General features: G+C 54.5%; 1 protein-coding gene across 1 annotated transcript in view; it reads left to right on the top strand.

Annotated features, from left to right (window-relative positions):
* The first annotated feature begins 513 nt into the window (after positions 1-513).
* Positions 514-20,533, top strand: part of TNRC18 (trinucleotide repeat containing 18) — a 40,754-nt gene continuing 20,734 nt past the window's right edge. The window contains exons 1-15 of the mRNA XM_009286569.1: positions 514-547; positions 1,781-1,906; positions 2,357-4,159; positions 7,354-7,456; positions 7,883-8,088; positions 8,298-8,444; positions 8,953-9,137; positions 9,915-10,338; positions 10,836-11,783; positions 12,435-12,607; positions 13,356-13,492; positions 13,947-14,075; positions 15,974-16,148; positions 17,231-17,594; positions 20,459-20,531. Of these exons, the coding sequence (XP_009284844.1) occupies positions 514-547; positions 1,781-1,906; positions 2,357-4,159; positions 7,354-7,456; positions 7,883-8,088; positions 8,298-8,444; positions 8,953-9,137; positions 9,915-10,338; positions 10,836-11,783; positions 12,435-12,607; positions 13,356-13,492; positions 13,947-14,075; positions 15,974-16,148; positions 17,231-17,594; positions 20,459-20,531 (5,027 nt within the window). The remainder of the gene's footprint in view (positions 548-1,780; positions 1,907-2,356; positions 4,160-7,353; positions 7,457-7,882; positions 8,089-8,297; positions 8,445-8,952; positions 9,138-9,914; positions 10,339-10,835; positions 11,784-12,434; positions 12,608-13,355; positions 13,493-13,946; positions 14,076-15,973; positions 16,149-17,230; positions 17,595-20,458; positions 20,532-20,533) is intronic.

Here is a 20,533-nt window from a genome sequence, read left to right as displayed (position 1 = left end):
TATGTGGGGATGTCTGGGGCTGGAGCCGCTGGGCTAGCGTGGCATGGGGTGCTCCAGGGGGTTTGCTGTGCTGCAACCATGTGCTCTGCCAGATGGGACTTGCGTTCCCTCGGAAATGTGTCGCTCCTGCTCCAGACGCTGGCTCGTCACCAGCCCAGCCGTGCCAGAGCGGCGTGGCGGAGGTGGCGCGGCCGAGGCAAACATGCTGTGGAGTGGAGCTGCTCACAGCTAACCCCAGGGTAGGTGCCCCTGGGTGCTACCCAGCATTCTCCAGCCCTGGAATAAGAAAGCATGTTTGGAAATGCTCCAGTATGAAGGTTTTGGGGTTACCAAGGAGAGGTGTGAATGTGTGTGCACACTCAGTGCCTTTACAGCACCCTGCACAAGATCAAATGGCAAGTTTTACCTGCTGGGAACGGGCTCTGTGTTGAATTTCATGGGCACAGCAGCTCCCCTGGTCCTGCCACTGGAGGGTTGGCGTGTGCGGGTGATGCCGCTGGGAGCTGTCGGGCGATGGATCTGGGCCAGGAGCTGTGCGGAGCACCGTGTCGGTGAAGCACATGTGCCGGGATGCAAACATGTATGCGAAAGAGATCCCGGCTGTCTAAATAATGTGAAATATTGACTAGCTCTCACAGATGGTGCTCCACGTGCAGCTTCGGGGACTGAACTTACGTCTCCTGTTGGGTTTTGATGTGATGTTGTTTTGATCCAGTTGAGTGCTGAACTCTTGACAAACTCATTGCCTGCTTGCTTTTAGTGGGATTGCTGAATTTTGGGGAGGTTTGTTGCTAATGGGGTCTGAGGGGGAGGGAGGAGGCTTGCAGGGGGCTTGACTGGCTCCTTCAGACTCTCCTGATGGCTTTTAATCCATTTTTAAATGATGGCACCAACTGGGAAGCTGGTTCTCGCAGAGCGTTGCGGTTTGTAGTATTGCACGGGTGCCATTTGGTGGCAGTGTTGCAGAGGAATTGCTGCCTGTAGCCAAGAGCTTGTGTTATTACCACTATTATGGTGATTGTATTCACTGATGAAATGCTGCTGATGATTATTTGCATGAGCACGTTGCTGGGGGGCCCACTCTTGGAGGAGGCCCCAGTGTCCAGGATATAATCCAGATTGCTGGCAGCTGGGCCTTGGGGACACTCTGCCTTTGTATCAGCTCGTGGGGAGGCAGCAGGTTTTCTCCTCTGTTTTGCCTTCCTTGGAGATAAGATGCTGGTTTTGGGTATGTGAAGCTATGCTTTGTGTGAGCTGCTGTGGAGGATGCTCTCGCACTTTCCCCAAAGCCTGCACCCGGTGTGGTGCGGCTGCAGCGGGGACGGGCTGTGTTGGCAAAGCTGTGCTGGCAAGAGAGTCTTATCGCTGCTCGGGAAGCGTGTTGGGGAGTGCCCTCACCCACAGGTCACTGTACTTGTGATAAAACAGCTTATCGGCCAGGTGGTTTGGTCATTTAGCCTGCAGATTTAAGGCTCTGCTCAGAAAGCAGCACGCTCCATTTGCAGCCCACCGGCTGCAAAGTTAGAGCCTCGCAGAGGTGCAAGGGGCGAGCTGGGGGACCTGCAGAGGGGGGTCAGTACCTAAAGCAGGGGTCCCGAGCAGCGCTCCCCACTGTGGGCTGTGTGAGGTGTGCGTTACCGCACGCGTCCTTGCAGCCGCTGCTACTGGCGCGTGAGGGACCGACAGCCACAACAGTCTGTGCTCCTGCGGGGCTCGTTCCAAGGCGGCGTGCTGCTCGGGCTGAAACATGTTTCCCTCTTCTGTTTCCTATTTTCTGCAGGCTTTTCCCATCTGCCTAACGGGCTCTACCCGTCGTACATTCCCCTGAGCCACCTCGAGCCCCCCAGCGCTGGCAGTCCTCTCCTGGCCCAGCTGGGTCAGCACAGCCTTTTTGAGTCACAAAAAGGTGAGTCTGGGTCCCCACGCACCCTTCCCCTTCATCATCCCTGGCGTGCTAACCCTGTCCTTAGGGCTTGCTTGGCTGCTGGAGCTGCTGGATGCTGGGATGATGAGGGGGAAGGGCAGGAACCCCCTTGGGTTATCATCCAGGGATGTCTTAGTAATACCAACGTCTTGGATGTGGCTGTGTGTAGGGAACCTGGCCAGATCCCTCCTTGAAGCCCCAACTTGCTGCTGCATCGCAAGTCTCAGTGTGCATCAGAGACAGGGCTGTCCTGCGTCCCCACCTAGGCCATGTGGAGGTACCTGCCAGGTCTTCTCTGCCTTGGTCCTTCCTGGCCATGTCTGAGACATCCTTGAAACCCGTTCCCTCCCGGTTTGCCACCTCTCATCTGTCTCTGTGTAGGACTGAAGGGGTTGGAGGCCCGTGGTAATTTTGTTTGCTTTTGCTCTGCAGATGGGTTCTACCTGTCTGGCCACGCGGGCCAGTCCGCTTTGCACCCGCAGCCTCCCCTGTCGAGGACCGCGGGCAACCACACGCCGAGCACTCTGCTCCGGGAGAAGGACCTTGGGCAGCTGCATAAGAGCTCGAAAGAAGGCCTGAAAGACCCCAGCGGGAAGGAGCGGGCATGCCGGAGCGATCTGTCCCTGCCCTTTGCCAAGAAGGAGGGCAAGCCGAAGGAGGAGCCCCGGCCCCGCAGCGTGGTAGACCTCACACAGGACACCAAGCCCGACAGCGACCGGAAAGTGAGTGTGGTGGAGAAGGCGGTGAAGGTCGGTGAGCGTCTCTCACCGTTCCTGGCTGAGCACATGCCAAATCGGGGCGCGGGTGGCGGGGAACCCAAGTCCAAGAACCCTCTGCAGAGCTCTTCCCTCAGCAACTGCAACGGAGGCGGGGATCCCATGCTGAAGGTCCTGGGTGCCGAGCAGGATCGCTGTGCGAAGGATCCCGCTCGGCACGATGAGAACATGAGGCCTTCTGCGCACGCCCACGCTGAGCGGCTGAAGCGGGGGGAGCCCCTCCTGCCCTCTGTGGGCGCTTTGCACGTCTCCTGCAGCTGCCCGTCCCCACACCCCTCGCAGCCGGGGAAGATGACGCCGGCCACGACATTCCCTCCGCAGCCCGTCCATTCCAGCATGTACACCATCTTCCCGCCGGCCAAGGAGCTGGGGAGGGAGCACAAAGTCATCGCCCCCACCTTTGTGCCTTCGGTCGAAGCCTACGATGAGAGGAGTGGACCCATCCAAATTGCCTCGCAGGCCCGTGACAACAAGGCAAAAGACAAGGACCTCGGCAAGGTAGGGGTGCTGCAGTCACCCACAGAGCGGTGCCTTGCGGACACCTCCCGCACGCTCTTGTCCCAGGACTTTTCTTGCCACAGCGATGCCAAAAGGATGGAGGCTCTGAGGGAGAAGGGCTCGGTGATCAGGGCGAACTCCATGGCACTGAAGAGACAGGTCACTTCGGAGCCCTTCCTCAACCGGCCGGGGCTGGGCTCTCCGGAGAGCAGGGAGTTCCTGGCCTCCAAGGACTTGCTGAAGCCGAGTCCGGAGGCAGAGCATCGCCCCTGCGAGCGGGACCGCTTCCAGCGATCCAGCTCCAAAGAAGCAGCGAAGGTTTATGGCACTTTGGACTCTTCCCGGCAGCACCTGGACCACGGTCAGCTGAAACCGCCCGAGCAGAAGTGGAAGCCCTTTGAGATGGGCAACTTTGCCACCACACAGATGGCGGTGCTGGCTGCGCAGCACAACCATGTCACCCGGGCGGAGGAGGAAGCCAAGAAGGTCTACCTTGACCCCAGTGGCTTGCCGCGGTCCTCGGTGGTGGGCTCACGGGGCGCCACGGATGTCCTCCACCCCGCCTCCCATGGCGAAGGGTCAGCCATGCAGAGCCTCATCAAGTACAGTGGCAGCTTTGCCAAGGAGACCGCGTCCCGGCAGAGCTGTGGCAAGAAGAGCCCCTTCGGTGGCTTGGGCAACATGAAGTTGGACTCTTCACAGCTGGGTGCCTCCAAAGTGCAGCAGCTGCTGTCGCAGCAGCCAGCGAAGCAGCTGAAGAGGGACCCTGAGAGACCCGAGAGTGCCAAATCCTTTGGCCGTGAGAGCATTGGCTCCCAGGGCGAGGTGGAGGTGAGGCACTTGCCCGTTGGCATCGCCGTGGCCGTGGCCCGGCAGAAGGACAACAGCAGCAGCAGCAGCAGCAAACTGGGGCCCAGCTTGGCGGACCGGGATCGCTCGCTGTCTCTCAGCAGCATCAAAGGTAAGTTCTCCAGACCTGTCTCGGGACTCCCCTGTGGGATCTGTTCCCTGGGGAGAGCAGCCACCCAGTGCAGGCTGTGTGGCATGAGCTGAGTTTCGCATCCTCAGCTCCCTCTGCCTCCTGTTCTCAGCCAAGGGCACGTTGTAGACTACAGCAGGGAGCAGGACTCCCCATGCAAGAGGGAGTCCCCTTTCCCCCATGCCATCCCCTCTGTTCATCTCTGAGGACAACCCTTCTCCACGTGTTTGATCCCTGTTAGTGAAGGCAGTGACAGAGAAACCCCTTAATCCACCTTTGTGCTGGTGTTTTAGTCTCATGGTTTTGATTTAAGCCATGGTGCTGGTAGGAGGGGGATGGCTCCAACGAGTGTTTTGGTGCTCTGCTTGGCTTGTGTAGCAAGGGGAGAGCTCGGCTCTGGTGTGCCAAGGTGCGATGCCAAAGCTGGCGAGAAATGGTTGGGTTTCCATTTTTAGCCTTTGCTTTTCCCATTTTTCTGCCTTCGCCCCCTTCTCCCAAACCTCAGTGGTGAGAGGCGGTTTCTCCTGGCCCCTGTCCCCGTTCCCATCGCCTCCCGTCGCCCTCCCCACGGCCGGGCAGGAGCTGACCGAGGACCTCGTGGGCAGCACAGGGAGCTGTTTGTTCAGCCGTTCAATCGTCCCAGACCCTCCCAGCTTGCGTTAAATGTAATTTACTGAGCCGAACTAAAAGGCTGCAAACAAGGGTTGAATTCTGGCAGGCCTCTGGGCTCGTTGCTAAGTGATGCAGTTGGCTTTCAGACAGAAAACAAGACTGCTTTTCTCCTCCTCTCGCCCCCCAAATGCTGCCCCCCCTTTGTGTGCCAGGAGATACTCGTCTAATAACATTAGCTTGCTTGCGCTGAGTGGACGGTGCTTGAATGTTTAGACCTTTTAAGAAGGAGAAAGCAGGCTTTAGTTGGCTAATCTGTAGTATTTGGCAAGTAAAATGCAAGTATTTAGTGCTGGGCATTGGTTGTCAAGGAAACGGACCTAAGCCTTTCCTCCATGCATAACTGATTGAATTTTTCTATGCGGTCCGTGCGTCATGTTCATATATATAGACAAAATGATCATTCACTGTCCGGACAATCATCAGTCTGTACAGAAAAGGGACCGTCCTGTTGGCGGGGTGGGGGCTAGGCGGGAATTAGAGGAATAAGAAAGTGTGTGTGTGTTCAGATGGGGGATGAGAAGAAGATGATAAACCTGTCTATAAATAACGGAGCGCAAGTAATGTAGATCAGAGAGGGAGGAGCAGAGATAAAATAACAAAATAATGTGTTTCTAATAAAAGGCTTGGGGCGGGGGTCAGCTCACCTGGTGCCAAGGAAGAGAGGGAGGCTGCGAGTTAACCAAGGGCTTGCTCCATATTGCTGACACTGAAGAGGCAATTTGGCATTGATTGGGGAAAAGAAATAGGAAAAGGGGCTCCAAGGGGGGAAAACCTGGGCTAGGGGGTGGAAGGGGATTTGTGTGTGAGTGGGGATGCTGGTGGAGAGGCAGGGAGGGATGCTGGGGCTCCGGAGGGATTCGCGACCTCCTGTGCCTCTTGCCATGGAGGCTGGGTAGTAAAACTGAGCAACGGAGGCTGCATAGGGCATCATTCAGCAAGTCGAGGAGGGGCTGGTTGGGGACAGCCACTGCACGCAGTGTCCTGGCACGCTGCAAGGGAAATGTGGTGACCCTGGAAAGTCCTTCAGGAGGGAGAGGTGTGTGCCAGGTTTTAAAGCATCTTTGCTTTCTGCCTGAAGCCCATGGAAGGAGCCTTAGGGAGAGGAGCCGGGAGAGATGTTGTCTTGTTCCTGGATTCCTTCTGACAGTAAAGGCTGAGGGAATTGGAGACTTGACAGCAAAAAAACCACGGGCTGTCCAGGTTTGTGGAAATACACAGCAGAGCTCTCCTTGAAAAGACTGCCTGTCAGCAAAATAGACTTGATGTTCCTGAGATGCTTTCCCGTGTGCCAAACTTTATCCAGATGGGAGGGCGAGGACCCTGGAAAGGGCTGCCAGGAGCCAGGGTGCAGCTGTGTGAGGCTGTGCTGTGCCGCTGAGCCCTGCGCGGTACAGAGCATCGCCTGGGCAGGGGATGTGCTGACAGGGTGCACTGAGAGCTGGGGGGAAGTAAACACCTTCCTTCTGGCCCCGTTAGACGTGGCCAGCGGCTTCCTGTGAGCAGGGCTGGGATTTAGGGGCGGGTCACGTCACCAAAGCATAACATGGACGGGGCAACAGGGAATTATGGAAAAAATGCATATGCAAGAAAGAAGCTAGGGAAAAAACCGGGGAAAAGCAAGCCTAAAATCAGGCAGCTGGGGTGAAGACCTTGGATAAAATAAGGGAAGGGTGGCCCCAATACCTGGTCCTGGCAGGGCCAGTGAGGAGCTGCTGTTCACTCCTGTGAAGGTGCTTCCTAACCTCTCGCAGACGCGGCTGCTACTGTGCCAGGCTGTATTTGCAAGAGCTGTTCTGATTCTGGATGAGCCATTTCTCGAGCCAAACATCCAGCCCCCCTTTTTGGACTCTTGCCCTCCTCTGCCATATGTGCCCCTGCCTCACCAGACCCCTTCTTGTTGCATGGCTTGGAGGCGGATGCAGATTCCCGCTAACAGGTTGAATTACAGAGCGGAGAACACTGGTTTTGTGAGGGTCCATAGTGTTGGTTCTGCCTGTTGCAGAAGGACAGGGCTTCAGAGCATACCCACTGCTCCCAGACTGGTTTACAAGAGCAGAAGGTGCTTCAGAAGGTGCAGAGATAAAATGCCCCCCTGTGAGATGTGCTAAGCAGGACTGTGTGGTTTGATGCAGGGATTTAGCTGGGCCTCGTCTCCTTCTGAGATGGGAAATCTGCCACTGTCCTTCAGCAAAAATGGTCCCGTTGGTCCTGCTGCTCCCAGGCTGGTGGCTGTCCTGTCCTGGTGAGTGGGTCCCTCGATGGCTTGAAGACACGGACCTCAAACCACATGCACCTGGGTGCTACCAGGAGCCACCTTAGTGAGAATATCTTGATCACATAGACAGCCTTGCCCTGTCCTTTAGGGCTTGAACCTGATACAGTCTTGGGGACAGTGGCATTTGGGTGTGCTGGCTCCCAGGGTACTGCCTCTCCATGCCCAGAGGAGAGGGGACAGCTTTCCCCACACTGTTTCTCGTGTCTGATGGTGCTGGGCTGTCTCTTAGGGCATGGACGCTCGGAAGATGATTGCGGGGATGAGAGGAGCCGCCACCGGGACAGCCACCTCCTGGCAGGGCGCTTGGAGCGGGATCAGGAGAAGCTGCTCAGGTGAGGGCCAGAGGGGGACAGGGTCTCTTGCCACAGTGCCACAAGCCATGCTTGGGGACAGCCTGTCTGGAGGAGGGACAGGATTGCATCCATCCTGGTGAAGCTGCTGGCACCAGCCTTGCTGGTGCGGAGAGGAGTGCTGAGTGGGGTACCATGGGGTTACGGGCAGATCCTGAATCTGCAGCAGGGCAATCCTAATAGACTGCTGCAAATCCATCCCTGCTCCAAAGAGATGGAGAGATGGGATGTTTTATTCTGGACGTGACATTAACCACCTCCATCACAGCTCTCCTTGAGCATCTGACCCTAGTTTGCAAACACACTTGCCTGGCAGACTGGTCCATACCCCTGGGCTCCTCCAGCCGCGCAGTAACCTGCAGCACTCGGACCCTCTCTCACTCTCTCTCTTGCCTCCCTCATGACCAGAGAGAGCAAGGAGCTGGCAGATTTTGCCCGGATACACCCCTCCGGCTGTGCCACGAATGGCTTGAACTCCAACCTCATGGTGACGGGAGGCCCAGCCTTGACGGGCTCCGGGCGCTGGTCTGCAGACCCGGCTTCGCACTTGGCAGCCCACCCCTGGCTCCCCAGGACAGGGAGCCCCTCCATGTGGCTGGCTAGCCATCCCTACGGTGAGTGCCCTGGGAGGGAGCGATGTGTCCATGGGGTGTTCACACCGATGCAGTCCAGGGAGAGGTGTTGCTAAGTGCCCAGTGAGGCTGCTGTCTGATTACAGGGGAAAGGGAAGGAGGTATTTTAGAGCAATCAAGTGGTAGATGACTCGCGTGGGTAGGAGCTACCTGCATCCCCTGAGTTGTGACTGTGGTGTTTCTTCTTCCAGGACTTGGTCACCCTTCCCTGCACCAGGGCATGACTCCAGGCTTCCCCCCTGCCATGGGGGGAGCCCTCCCTTCTGCCTACCAGTTTGCCAGAGACCCGCAGTCGGGGCAGCTTGTTGTGATCCCCAGCGAGCACTTGCCACACTTCGGTAAGGATGTCCCTGAGGACCATGCTTTGACAGCTGTGGAGGAAACAGGCTTTGGAGAGGCTAGATAGGAGCGTATGTACCCGTGGAGACCAGCAGCCACAGCTCTAGGGTGGGCGTGAGCTGGCCTCTTGTTAGGTTTGTTTCAGAGATGGAAATGTGTAATCTTCAGCAGTGGCTCCTCATCCCCTGTAGGACCCCATAGACTTTGGGTCCTTGGTTAGGAGAAACTACTTGTGGGCTCAGCCAGGGACAGTCAAACCAAGGGTGGGTGGAGAGCAAAGCAAGTCAGACAGGCCCCAGGACCCATGGGGGTGGTGGGAGTGGGGCTGCTGAGGGAAAGACAGCACCCTTTCCCCTCTGCATTTCTGGTTGCATTTCTGCATAGCCCAATGTTTGGCATCCCCCACACCCTGGGATTGGGGTAGAGACGGGTGCCCTGCGTGATCCTGAATCCTCTAGCCATCCCCATCCTCCTGCCTCCCTGACTGCATCTCTGCTCATTCCCCAGCGGAGCTGATGGACCGGGCACCCCCACTGTGGCCCGCTATGTACCCCCCGACCAGGAGCTCCCTCCAGCATGCTCACCAGCTCCAGCTCCTCTCCCATCAGCAGCTGCTGCGGCAGCACGAGCTGTACATTCTGCAGCAGCAAGCGGCCCATGCCATGGAGCTACAGAGGAGCGCCCAGCTCGTGGTACGTTTTCCGGAGCTTCTTGCTCGGACATGAAATGAGCCTGAAGTTGGAGTGTCTGGGGGGAAAAAGCAGCTGTGCCGGTGTTGCAAGTGTGTCTCAAGGGTACGGATGCATTGAGCGATCCTATCCTGGTCCCTGGGATACGAGGCATTCAGTGCATCCTGCACTGTTGGGGTGGGTTTTGGAGGGGTTTGGTGTAGAGCTGTGGATCAGTGCTGTCAGGAGAGCTGCCCAGCAGCAGCGTGACCTTGATTCCTTCCCTAGGGATGTCTCTGTTTAGTTGGGTGGTTTCATTCCTGGTCACCTCCAAACAAACCTCCTGAGTGACTCAGAGAAGCCAGCTGCAATACTGGCAGCAATCACACTGGGTCCTGGAGCCAGCTCCCATTCACCAAATTATTTTGGAAGTCGTGAGCTTTCATTTGGGTGTTTTACACCCATTTAATTTTTATAGTGGTCATCTGGTTTTCAGCCTTCATTTTACATGTGTACTTACTAGGCTGGAGACGTAGAAATAGAAGTGGTTTGCTTTGGTTGCAAGTGAAAGTTGAGACACCCTTGACATGACTCCTGGAGCTGGCAATTTGTGAAGAAAGCTATCACAGATCAGTGTCGCCCTCCATCAGATTGGCCTTAAAATGGTGTTGCAGAGGAACATGTGTTTTATTCCAGTCCATGTTTGATAAGACCATGTTTTGGTCTTGTTTGGTGGTAGATCTATGCTTTCCAGGAGCAGGTAGAGATGTCGTGCTGAGTTTTGCTTTGTTCTTGTCACAGGAGAGGTTGAAGGCGAACGAGCAGCGGGCAGATATGGAAGAGAAGGTGACGAAACGGAACCTGGACAGTGCCAAATCAGGCCTTTCCTCCTCTGCCCCGGGACTGGTGCACCGAAAACCACCCGTGCTGTCTCCCAGCGCCTCCACGTCCTACAGCAAGGCTGTGAGTCCACCTCCCCTCTCTCCCAGGGCCTCACCCGTGTCTGTGCTCAAAGCTGAGGTGATCCAAAAGATGGAGGAGCCACCTTCGCAGCCAGCCTACTCCTACCCCGCCACCCCCAGCTCCCATCCTTCCAGCCCGCCCCCTGCCTCTCCACCCCCTGCCCCTGCCATCCCTCCAAAGGAAGAGGTGCCCGAGACCGTGGAGAAGAAAGACCTGGAGCTGGAAAAAGAGGCTGCTGGTCCATATCAGGCCTTGTTCCCAGGTAAGAGCGCCCTGCTTTGGCAGAGTCCCGTTGTGTTTGTGCCTGCCTCCCTTTTTCTCCTCAGCTCTTTCCTGCTTCCATCCCTTCCTCTAGAGAAAACCACGTAGCTCCTCTAAAAGACAGGGGAGAGGCAAGGACCAGGGGTGGTGTGATGGACTTGGATTGATGCCCGGGTCTTAGGGGCACCTGGGGCTGTAGGCTGTCTTCTTCCCTTGGGTCGAGCCTGGGTTGGTTCCTCCAGGGCTGAAGTCTCAGTGGGAGAAGTATGTAGGAGGCAGATGTCTTTCCAGTTGCAGGAAAGTGCTGGAAAGGTGCAGAAGGGACCTCTGGGGTGCTGATGCCTGTGGCAGCTTGGCCAGGAGAGAGGTGCCCAAAGCAGCCACTGCTTGAGAATAGGAAGAGATGAGAGATGAAGGGAACTCATCTCTATGCCTTAGTGAGAGAGGTGCTTTAGAGACCCGGCCTTTACACAGCCTGTCCCTTCTGATGTCTTGCAGAGATCCCCCCAGGATATCCATTCCAGTCCCTGCCTCCCTCCTTTGGAAGACACTATCCCTACCTCCTCCAGCCCACCGCAGCATCTGATGCAGATGGCCTGGCTCCTGATGTCCCGCTGCCTGCTGAAGGCTCTGAGCACATGGAGCTTTCCCCAGAGGTCAAGCCCATCCACCTGTCTCCGTCCAAAATGCTAGAGCCCATCCAAGCAGCAGCAGAAGAGGAGTCCTTGGAAGAGAGGGTGAAATCAGAAGTGCAGATGGAGGAAAGCCAAGACGGCATCTGTGAGCAGGACATGGGGACTCTGAACATCACCACCTCTGCAGCAGTCCCAGTGCAGAATGTGGACAATTGCAATCTCCTGTTGCATCAAGGTGAAGCCCTGGGTGCTATGGAGCAGGACCAGGAAGACCTCCAGAGCTGCCCACCTCCTTACCAGGTTGTGGCCTGCCCTGCAGAAGCAGAGGCTCAGGCAGAGACTGGGAGTGGAGCAGAAACCTGCTCTGTGCACATGGACTATGACGGTTCGCTTGTGCATGCGGAGAACGAGCCGCCTGAGATGGACTTGACGCCCCAGCGGGAGGAGGCCTCTGTAGCCATGGATCTGCAGAGCACCGATGTGCCCCGGGGGAGGGAGTTTCCCAACCTGCCCCCTGAGGAGGGGGAGCAGGGGCCAGAGATCCCTTCCTACACGGAAGAGGCAATCTCTTGCCAAATCCCAGCTCTGGACATCAAGCCAGGCGACCCGCTGGCAGGGATGAACGCTTTGGTGGCTGCCACAGAAATGCCTCAGGCTTGTTCCTTGTTGACTACTGCCAGCGTCACTCCATCCCAGATGAAGGTGGAGGTGTTACCTGACCAGGCCTTGGAGCACTCCTTCTTGCAAGGGATCACTTTGCTCAGTGAAATTGCAGAGATGGAGCTGGAGAAAAGGAAGCAAGAAATACAAAGTAAGTTGTGAGTGGGGAGTCTGGCCAGCCTTGGGCTAGGTTGGGTCCCCCTGCATACGGCCCTGGCGCTCTCTGTGCGGGCAGAGGGGCAGAGGCACAGGTTGGGATCTCTTGCAACCTCAGCCAGGCAGCAAGGAGAGCATTGCCCTGAGTTGCAGGAGCGGCTGGTACTTTGGATGGCGTTGGAGCAGGGTTTTTGTTGCAGTAGGCTGAGCTACGTGTGGCTTTTGTACTGCTCTCCCCTTCCAAAGGCCCTCGCCATGTCTAGACAGTTTGTGGTATGTGTAGCGGAAATGGAGCCCCACTTGCCGAGAGCTGCCAGGGTAACACCCTTCTGGCAGGCACTGAGTCTGCAGTCTGTCGGGGTTTGGCACAAGAGGCCCCAGTAGCTCCAGATGATGCTTTCCAAGAGCTTGGCAGGTCCTGAAAAGATCTCACCTTCCAGTAACTTCCTGAGGCGAGACGTGATGGGAACTGCTAGTTACACCATGGCTGGGCACAACAGGAGATCTCAAGTGGGGGCCAAGGGTGGCTGGGAGGCTCCTTGAGCTGCCATGGTCCGGAAAGGGACATCAGCCTCTCCTTGTGCCTGCTGGAGGAGCAGTCTTGGAGAGAGTGAACCTCTATAGCTTTTTTTTCTGTCCTCAGCAGGTCCAGAGAGTTTCCCTGTCCGGCCAACGCTGGAGAGTTTGCTGGCTGCCAGCACCCACATGCTCATGGAAGTACTTTCCACCCCCTTTATGGAAAGTCTGAAAACCATCCGGCTGCCTCGAGAGCTGAATCCCAACAAAAAGTACAGCTGGATGCAGAAGAAAGATGAACCTGTAAGTAGCTCTTAGTGTGGCTGAGCCTGAAAAGCCACGGTGCATCCACTCACCGCAGCTTGCTCTTCCAGCCACAGTTTGCCACCCGGCTTGTGTTGCCCTTCTGCATTCAGCAAAGCGAGCCAGCGTTTCCCTTGCGTCGCGTTCGTAGCTGCGCAGGAGTCGGTGTGATGCAATTTAGCTTCCTCCCTTGTTTGTGAATCAACACCATTGATCTCAGCAGGACCCTCGGCAGCCCTAGAAGCGGTGTTTGTAATACAAAGCCAGCAGGAACTCCTATGTTACTGCTTTGGCAGGGGGGATAAATATAGTGGCAGGAGGGTTTTTCCTGTTTTTTCTTTGCTGACTCTTCCCCATGGGAGAGACTGACAAATTATTTTGTACCTGGCAAGTAAGTGTTCCAAGACAGGGAATATTTTGATCTGTCTTTTTAAATAAGGGAAAAGAGGCTCCATGGGTGTATTTTATCCTTCAGGTTCTTTCTGAGGGTTGCTCTCCCTCAAAGCTGATACCATCCCATGCATAAGCCACAGCACATCTTTGCTTGGCTGGTTTTGCTCGGGTACCGCTCTAGGGCTGTGCTTGTTGTGGGTGAGGGTGCTCTGCTCCACTGGAGCCCATGGAGGGCTTCCCTGCCAGGCTGCAGATCTTGGCCATTGCAAGGGCACCCCAGTGTGCACCACCCCTGGCTAGGTGGGGGCCTGGACACGTCCTGATCTTCTTGCCCCCTCTTGCCTCCCCACCCCAGATGTACTCCATCAAATCGGCCATTGAGAACATGGATGCAATGGAGCTGGACTACAGGATGAGGCTGGCGGAGCTGCAGCGCCGGTACAAGGAGAAGCAGCGGGAGCTGGTGAAGCTGCAGCGCCGCAGGGACTCCGAGTAAGTCGCAGGCTGCTCACTCGGTCTTTTTTTTTCCAGCTGGGCACTTTCACTGCCTCTCGGTCTGGGAGAGAAAACAGCCCTCCATCCCCCCCCGTCTTCTCTCCTCTCCTCCTGGTATGGTCCGCCAGAGCTTTGCACAACACACTCCTAGGCTGTGTGACACGACAACCTGATCACTGGTGAATGCAGCTGGGAGACCGTATTAGAGACAACCTTGGCTTCAGCAGCTCAGTTTAGCAGTTTGGTGACAGGCGAAGGTTCTGGGTTGGCTCCCGTTCTTGCTTGCTTTCTTTTAATTTTTTTCCCTTTTTCTTCTTTTTTGGATTTATTTGCTTTATTTTTTTTTCCTGTTTGTTTTGCTTTTTGGTTGCAAAATTTGATTTTGCTTTTTTTTTCTTTGCCTTTTTTTTTGTTGCCTTGGTTAACAGTGAAGCGTGTGGTTTTTTTAAAGGGAAAAGCATGACGAGAAAAGTAGAAGCTTGGCAAGAAGAGGCCCTGGAAGGCCCAGGAAGAGGAAACTTGGATCAAGCGCTCTGTCACCCATTAAGGAGAGAGGGAAGAGTGACAGCAAGAGTGGAAAGTAAGGCTGGAATTTGGGGAAGATGGGAAAATGGCAGGGTCGCTGCACCAGGGTCTTACTTGGGGAGAGCATCTCGGATGCAGCGGGGGCTCGCCGTGGCGTTGTGTTGGCAGGCCGGTCTCTGGCAGCAGTGGTGTTGTGGAAGCGTGTGCATTTAACGTGAGTGTGTCCTTGCGGTGGGAATACAGTGCCAGCCTCCTCCCTCCCCGCTGGTAGAGCACGTGTCTGTGGTGGTGCGTGCAAGCGGGACAGGCTGAGTTGAGCGGCGGTGAGGTGATACGGAGCAGCTGACTGGGCAGGGACCTGTAAGTGAGCTCTTGGTGTCGGGGACCACGTCCTCATGTGTTTTCAGGAGAGCGGACGGTGCAAGCGGGTGCTGTAGAGCTAATTGATGCTGATGTCAAAAACGGGAAGGACAGGACTGTTCCAGGTTATCTACTTTGCAGGGCCTTTCTGCTGTGTTTCTGCTGTCTTCATATCCTATTCCCTTTATCAGTGGGAGTTGGTTTCACCTGACCTCTCTCTTTCAGGTGTCTGGATCATTCTGTCTTCTGCTTTCTTCTCTTTTGCAAGTCCAGTTGCTCTTGTTTGGATGCCTGGATCCCACCACTGTTGGCCATCTAAACATCCATAGATGGCCAAGTCCCTGCAATGGGAAGGCACCTTCGAGCTGTCTCCCTGTGTGCTATGTATTTTTGCAAATGTGCTTTGAAGGCTACAAATTAGATTCAGGTGCCCAGCTCCCACTGACCGTGTGCTTCTGAAAATCTGTCCTCTTGATGGCTTTGTGTTTTGCTCCTCGTTTGGGTGGCTGGACAGGCTGGAGGCATCCAGAGGTGGCTGGAGTTGTGCATGTGTGTGTGCATGACTGTGTTTCGTGTGCATGTCCCCACATCCCAGGAATGCTTGAGCAACCTGGCATGGGAGATGGAGATGCACCCTCAGCCAACGTCCAGGGCCTGAGGTGTTGGTTTAACTGTCTGCGGAGGTCAGCAGAGAGGCTGGAGGGGATGGGAAATGCGTGGAAGCTGAGGAGGCTGCCCCATGTCACTGGCTTTGTGGTGGTGGTATGACCTGGGCCAGCAGGCTTAGCGTGAAGGAGGCGGCATATGAGAGCTTTTAATGGAGGTTTGGTAGAGGTCTTGAGGTGTTGACTGATCATCCATCAGATAGTTACTGGAGACAGCTGGGGAGCAGTGAAAGATGTGCTTATAGTCTCACCTACTTTTTTTTTTTGTTGTTGTTTTTTTTATCATTTATTTACCCTCTCCTTTCCCCCCCAAATCCCGAAGCGAGACTGAAGACGCAGATCACAAATGCCTCTCGCAGAGGGGCCGGGCTTGTAAAGTGGATTGCCTGTCCTTTGAGCAAGCCAGCCCCTGCAGTGCCCTTGTCCCTCTGTACCACCCTGTGTGGCAGTTCCTTACCACCTCCTTGCTCATACCCAAGCAACCAGAGCAAGTGTCTGGGCAGTGAGGCACCTCCCTGGGCCTCAGGAATGTCTCTTTGCACCTATAGAGTCTATCAAAGTAGAGGTGGGAAAAGACCTACAGGGCCAGCTCAGCTGTCTATCCTTCCCTCTGCTGCTCTGTACCAAATCAGGCACTTCTCGGTGGCTGTTACTCAAGACACCAAATACTTCCTTTCAGAGACCACCTTGCAGGTCTCTGATTTCAGGCACCCTCATCTGTGCTGGTGGCCAAGAGCGTGCAAGAAGGGCTCCTTGGCTCTCCTGTTTGGTGGAAAACCTTGTCCAAACTGCTGTGTCTTCATAGTGGACTTGGCTCCTGTTGAGGATCCCCACTGTCCTAGGAGGCATTTCACCTCACTTTTGATCTTGGTGGGGATCACAGGGAGGAAAGCCCCCCACCTTGACCCATGCTGTGCTTGGCTTGCAGACTGAGCAAGTCCTTGTTGCTCTCCGAAGACTCTGAGACTGGCGAGGGCATGAAGAAGAGGCACAAAGGGGCCCTCCCGGAGGAGGACGAGGATGTGGAGAGCAGCAGTGGCAAGATGAAAGGGAGGAACCAGAGCTGGGAAGAGCATGATGTGGCTCCCAGCTTCTCAAACGAGGTCAGTGCCCTCATGGGGAACATGGAGCCATGGGCCAAAAGCAGATCTCTTTCCTGCTTTGCTAGTGTTGGCTTGCACTGGATAACTCCTCCTGATCTTAGAGTGTCTGCTCTCAGTTCACGTGGGTTTAGAAGCTCTTCATGAGAGGACTGTCTGTGCAGCGGAGGGGTGTTTGCGAAGGCTAACGTTGGCTTATGGAGGTTGGACCTCTTTGGTAGGCAGAGCAGAGAGGCAAGCGCCTTCGAGCCAGCCAGAGCATTGCAGTGTTGCACTAGCTCTGAATGCAGAGCAGTGCTTGTCTTACCCCTTTGCCTGTCGAGATAGTGGAGGGGAATGGACTTCCCGAAGCGAGGGAGGAAAGGGAGCGCAACATTGCTATTTTAAATGCAGGGTTTTCTTCTGCTCCTGTTGAGGCAATGAGATACTTACTGGAGCTTTAAGCTGCTGATGAAATCCAAAATGCATACGGGCTAAGTACTGGGTTACAGCTGCTGTTATCTAGCTGTAGCACATGTAAAGTATATTTACTTTTTTCAAGAAGCAAGAAAATACTGAAAAGGGTGTAACGACCCTGGCTGTAATGCAGTGGTGCTGATGCTCTTGCTGAGAGGTATTTGGGTATTTTTGGCATCCCAGCCTCTGGAGCTCGTTGATTATGTGGAAATCCGTATTTATTTGGCTGGGGTTTTGGGTAAAGAAGATTTTTAATCCTCGTGATTTGGAGAAAAACTTGTAAAACCAACCCAAACATATCCTAAAAACCAGACGGTGTTGAGAAGATAGAACTCCAAAACATGGTGTTCTATGGACATACTTCTTTTGGAAGAAAATATGTTTTTTCTAAGTTAATCTTGCGATTTTGTAGTGCTTGATAAGGGTAAAGCTGTGCTGTTTGCTGACATCTTCCTCTTCTTCCTCCCTAGCACCGTGGTGGGTTATGGCAACTGGGGCTTAAGACCATCATTTTGAGGCCTTATTAACTAGCGTGCGTGAGAGACTGTTACGAGGGTTAGTAAAATCCCTCAGGTCTGCCATGATATCTGCTCTGTATTTACCTGTCTCTCTTCCTTTCACCTTGGCAGTTAAAGCTCAAGAAGAAGAAGGTGCCATCAGATCAGGAGCAGCTGGCCAGCAAGCTTGACAAGGCCCTGTCGCTCACCAAACAAGACAAGCTCAAATCCCCCTTCAAGTTTGTCGACAGCTCAGGGGGAAAGCCGAAAACTAGTGGAGGTGGCAGCAGGTACCTCCCACCCCATGAGGCTCTGCCAAGCAAGGAGGAGAAGAAGAGCCTGGCCAAGAACCTGGGCCTGTCACTGAAAACCACCAAGGAAGGTAAAAACAAAGTGGCTGCCAAAATGAAGAAGATGGAGGTGGGGTTAAAAGTCAAAAATCAGCTCAAGGTTTCCCATTCACCAGCAATATCTGAAGTTAGCAGCTACTCCTATAGTAAGTAACCCCTCATTTATCTCTTCTTATGGTGTAATCTGTTGTGGGGGCTTGTGGGGGGGGTTTCTGGCCTAATGGAAGGGGTCTTGGAGATGGGTCTGGTTTTGCTCATGAGTGAAAGGTGACTTCCTCCCTGGCTAATCAATGCTGCTGCATCTTTGGGGTGAGCATGAGTTGTCCACCCAACCTGCCATCCAAGAGGTAGCCGACATGAGTGCATCTCTTCCTGGCCTGTGTTGTACTGATCGTCAATGGGGAAAAATGCTTTAAAAAGAGAAGTTGACCCACGTCCTTGCTTTTGGTGGGAGTAGACGCTCTCCATCTACCTGTCAGATGAGGACTCGTAGCCGCTGCTCCAGGAGGTGGTTAACGGCTGACTTTTGAGGTCCTTGGTGAGTTGGGTAGGAATGGTCTTAGGATTATGCCATGGAGTCAGTTGGAGAAGGCAAAGGCTGCCAGGGGGCACTGATGTTCATAAGCATCCTCCTGCCCTTCAGCGTTGTGGCTTGGTTCCTGGCTGACTGTGCTCAGCCTTCCCATCTGCCTCATCAGTGTTCATCTCCACCCCCGCGTCCTGCGTACGGACTGCCATTTCTGAACCCAAAGTACACCCGAGGCAAAGGTTCCTGCAACCCAACAGAGCTAGGGACCCCTGTTACAGAAGGAAAAAGCTGAATTGCAGATAGTGTTGGGAAGACAGTAGAACCAGAGGTAGAAGAGTCTTTTATAGTTCAGGCAGACAATGGGGCAGAGAGCATGTGAGGCACCTGTGGAGTTTATGGTCAGAGGCCTGGTTGTGTGACTGTCTTAGCTCACTTGTATATGCATGTTTTCCTTTGCTTGCAGCTATTTAAGTCCATGTTAAAACTCTTACGGGGTGTTTGTATGCATAACAAACGTATCTCTTGGTGCAACACCGGTTTAGAAATGTCACTAATGGGAAAGATGATGAGCTAGTGATTCTCCAACTGAACAAATGTTTGGCATGAAGTTAGCCATTTACATGGCAAAATAGGAGCCATTGCATCCACTGGACTTGAACACAGCCTTTGGCTGGCCGTGCTGTACACACCACCCAACAGTTCTGCTCTTGAATGTGCTTCACCCCTAAGGACAGACACATGGCTCCTACGCTGGGAGCTCAGGAGCTAATGGGAAGAGGAGGCACGGGCTATTGCTGGAGCAAAAAGCCTTGGCTTATGGCAGAGGGAGCTTTTGCAGTGCCCTGGCACTTGGTATTGTGGTTTCATGAACAAAACCTCCCTCCCAGACCTAAGGGAGCTACTGTTTCACCCCTCTCCTCTCCAGCAAGTCTCCTGGTGTAGGAATGTGCCCCTTCGCCACACAAATCTCAGCGCAGGAGGATTGTTGTCAGTGAGGAACCAACTCTGAAACAGCTCAGCTTTGGTGTGTGATTTTTCAGCTGTGTGCAGGTTCAAGGAAAGGGCTTTAGCCTGTCATTTGGTCACTCAAGTGTGATGGATTTGGGGAGGCAGGTCGAGCATATGGCAGCACCTCCCATGACTGGTGGGCTGCTCTTGTGTAGGAGGAGAAGCGGGACTGGTGCCAAGTCCTTCTGTCTCCTAACCTCATGATTTTCTAGCTGGAGTCCTGAAAACCTTGGGCATAGATCCAAAGGGCGGGCTGAGCAGCCTATTCCCACAGATTTTAACAGAAGTCAGATGCCCAAAATAATTTGCATATTTGGGCTTTGGGCCTCCTAAACCTGCTATCCCTCGTTCCTTCATCTCCACAACCAACGCAATGGAGGTGGGGAGTGATGCCCGACCTGGGCTGACAATCGAGAGCATCTGCTGCTGCTCACAGGCTGGAACGGTCCCCGCCGCAATGTCCATAACATTGTAGAGCTGACGGTGTGTTCATGAGCCAGGAGGTGACAATTCATACCTGCTTTTATTGCGTCCGGGGTACCATATACTTCTCGTTCCACTCATCAGATGCCAGAGGGGACCACTGGATAACTTCTCACCGCCCACGGCGCTTGGCAGCTTTGTAAAGCCACAGTTCACAGACTGAGGAGCGGCTTGGTCCATGCTCCGTTTCGATGTCCTTTATATTGCACACTGCAGAGCATCTCGGGTGGCACGTTTGGAGTTAGACATTTGGAGTTAGATGTGTTGCGTGCTTGGCAGCTGGGCTCGCTCCTGCTGCCCGTGTCGAAAACCCTCTGGGAGAGTTGGTTCATGTAGAAAAGGAGATTTGGGTCAGAGTGTTGAACATAACCATGGTTAAGACTAATTCAGGTTGATGGCCCGGTTGTTGGTGTCGCTGCACCTTCGGTGGACATCTTCATAGCAGAAATGTCTACCACAGTTTTCTGCTCCTGAGCTGAAAACACCCCTTGGATCCTGTCTCAAGGGAGGACAGGAGTCATTTGGCCTAGATGGAGAGTGTCTATTTCTGACGAAAGAAGGAAATACATCTTTATTTGGCTTCCGCTTGCTGAGCCCAAGACTTGTGATGGAGGGACCTGGCAGGGGTGGAAAATGTTGGCACACGGCCCCTCCTGCAGCCGCTTTTCCCTCCTGGTTTACAGCCCCCTTGGATCCTGTCTCAAGGGAGGACAGGAGTCATTTGGCCTAGATGGAGAGTGTCTATTTCTGACGAAAGAAGGAAATACATCTTTATTTGGCTTCCGCTTGCTGAGCCCAAGACTTGTGATGGAGGGACCTGGCAGGGGTGGAAAATGTTGGCACACGGCCCCTCCTGCAGCCGCTTTTCCCTCCTGGTTTACAGCCCCTTCACAAAGAAACGTGCCAAAGCACCCCCCAAAAAGACCCACCCAAAAAAACCCAAATCCCCATTCTCTGATGTAACGCTCTTCCCACCCACTTTGACCGCAGATACGGACTCGGAGGAAGAGGAGGAGGGATCTCTGAGGGATGAGTGGCCAGCGCAGCCCCCGTCCGCCCCCAAGC

Source organism: Aptenodytes forsteri, unplaced genomic scaffold (genome assembly GCF_000699145.1).
Source record: "Aptenodytes forsteri isolate BGI_AS27 unplaced genomic scaffold, ASM69914v1 Scaffold55, whole genome shotgun sequence".
Classification (NCBI taxonomy): Eukaryota; Metazoa; Chordata; class Aves; order Sphenisciformes; family Spheniscidae; genus Aptenodytes; species Aptenodytes forsteri.
This window is presented reverse-complemented; position numbering and strand designations above follow the sequence as displayed.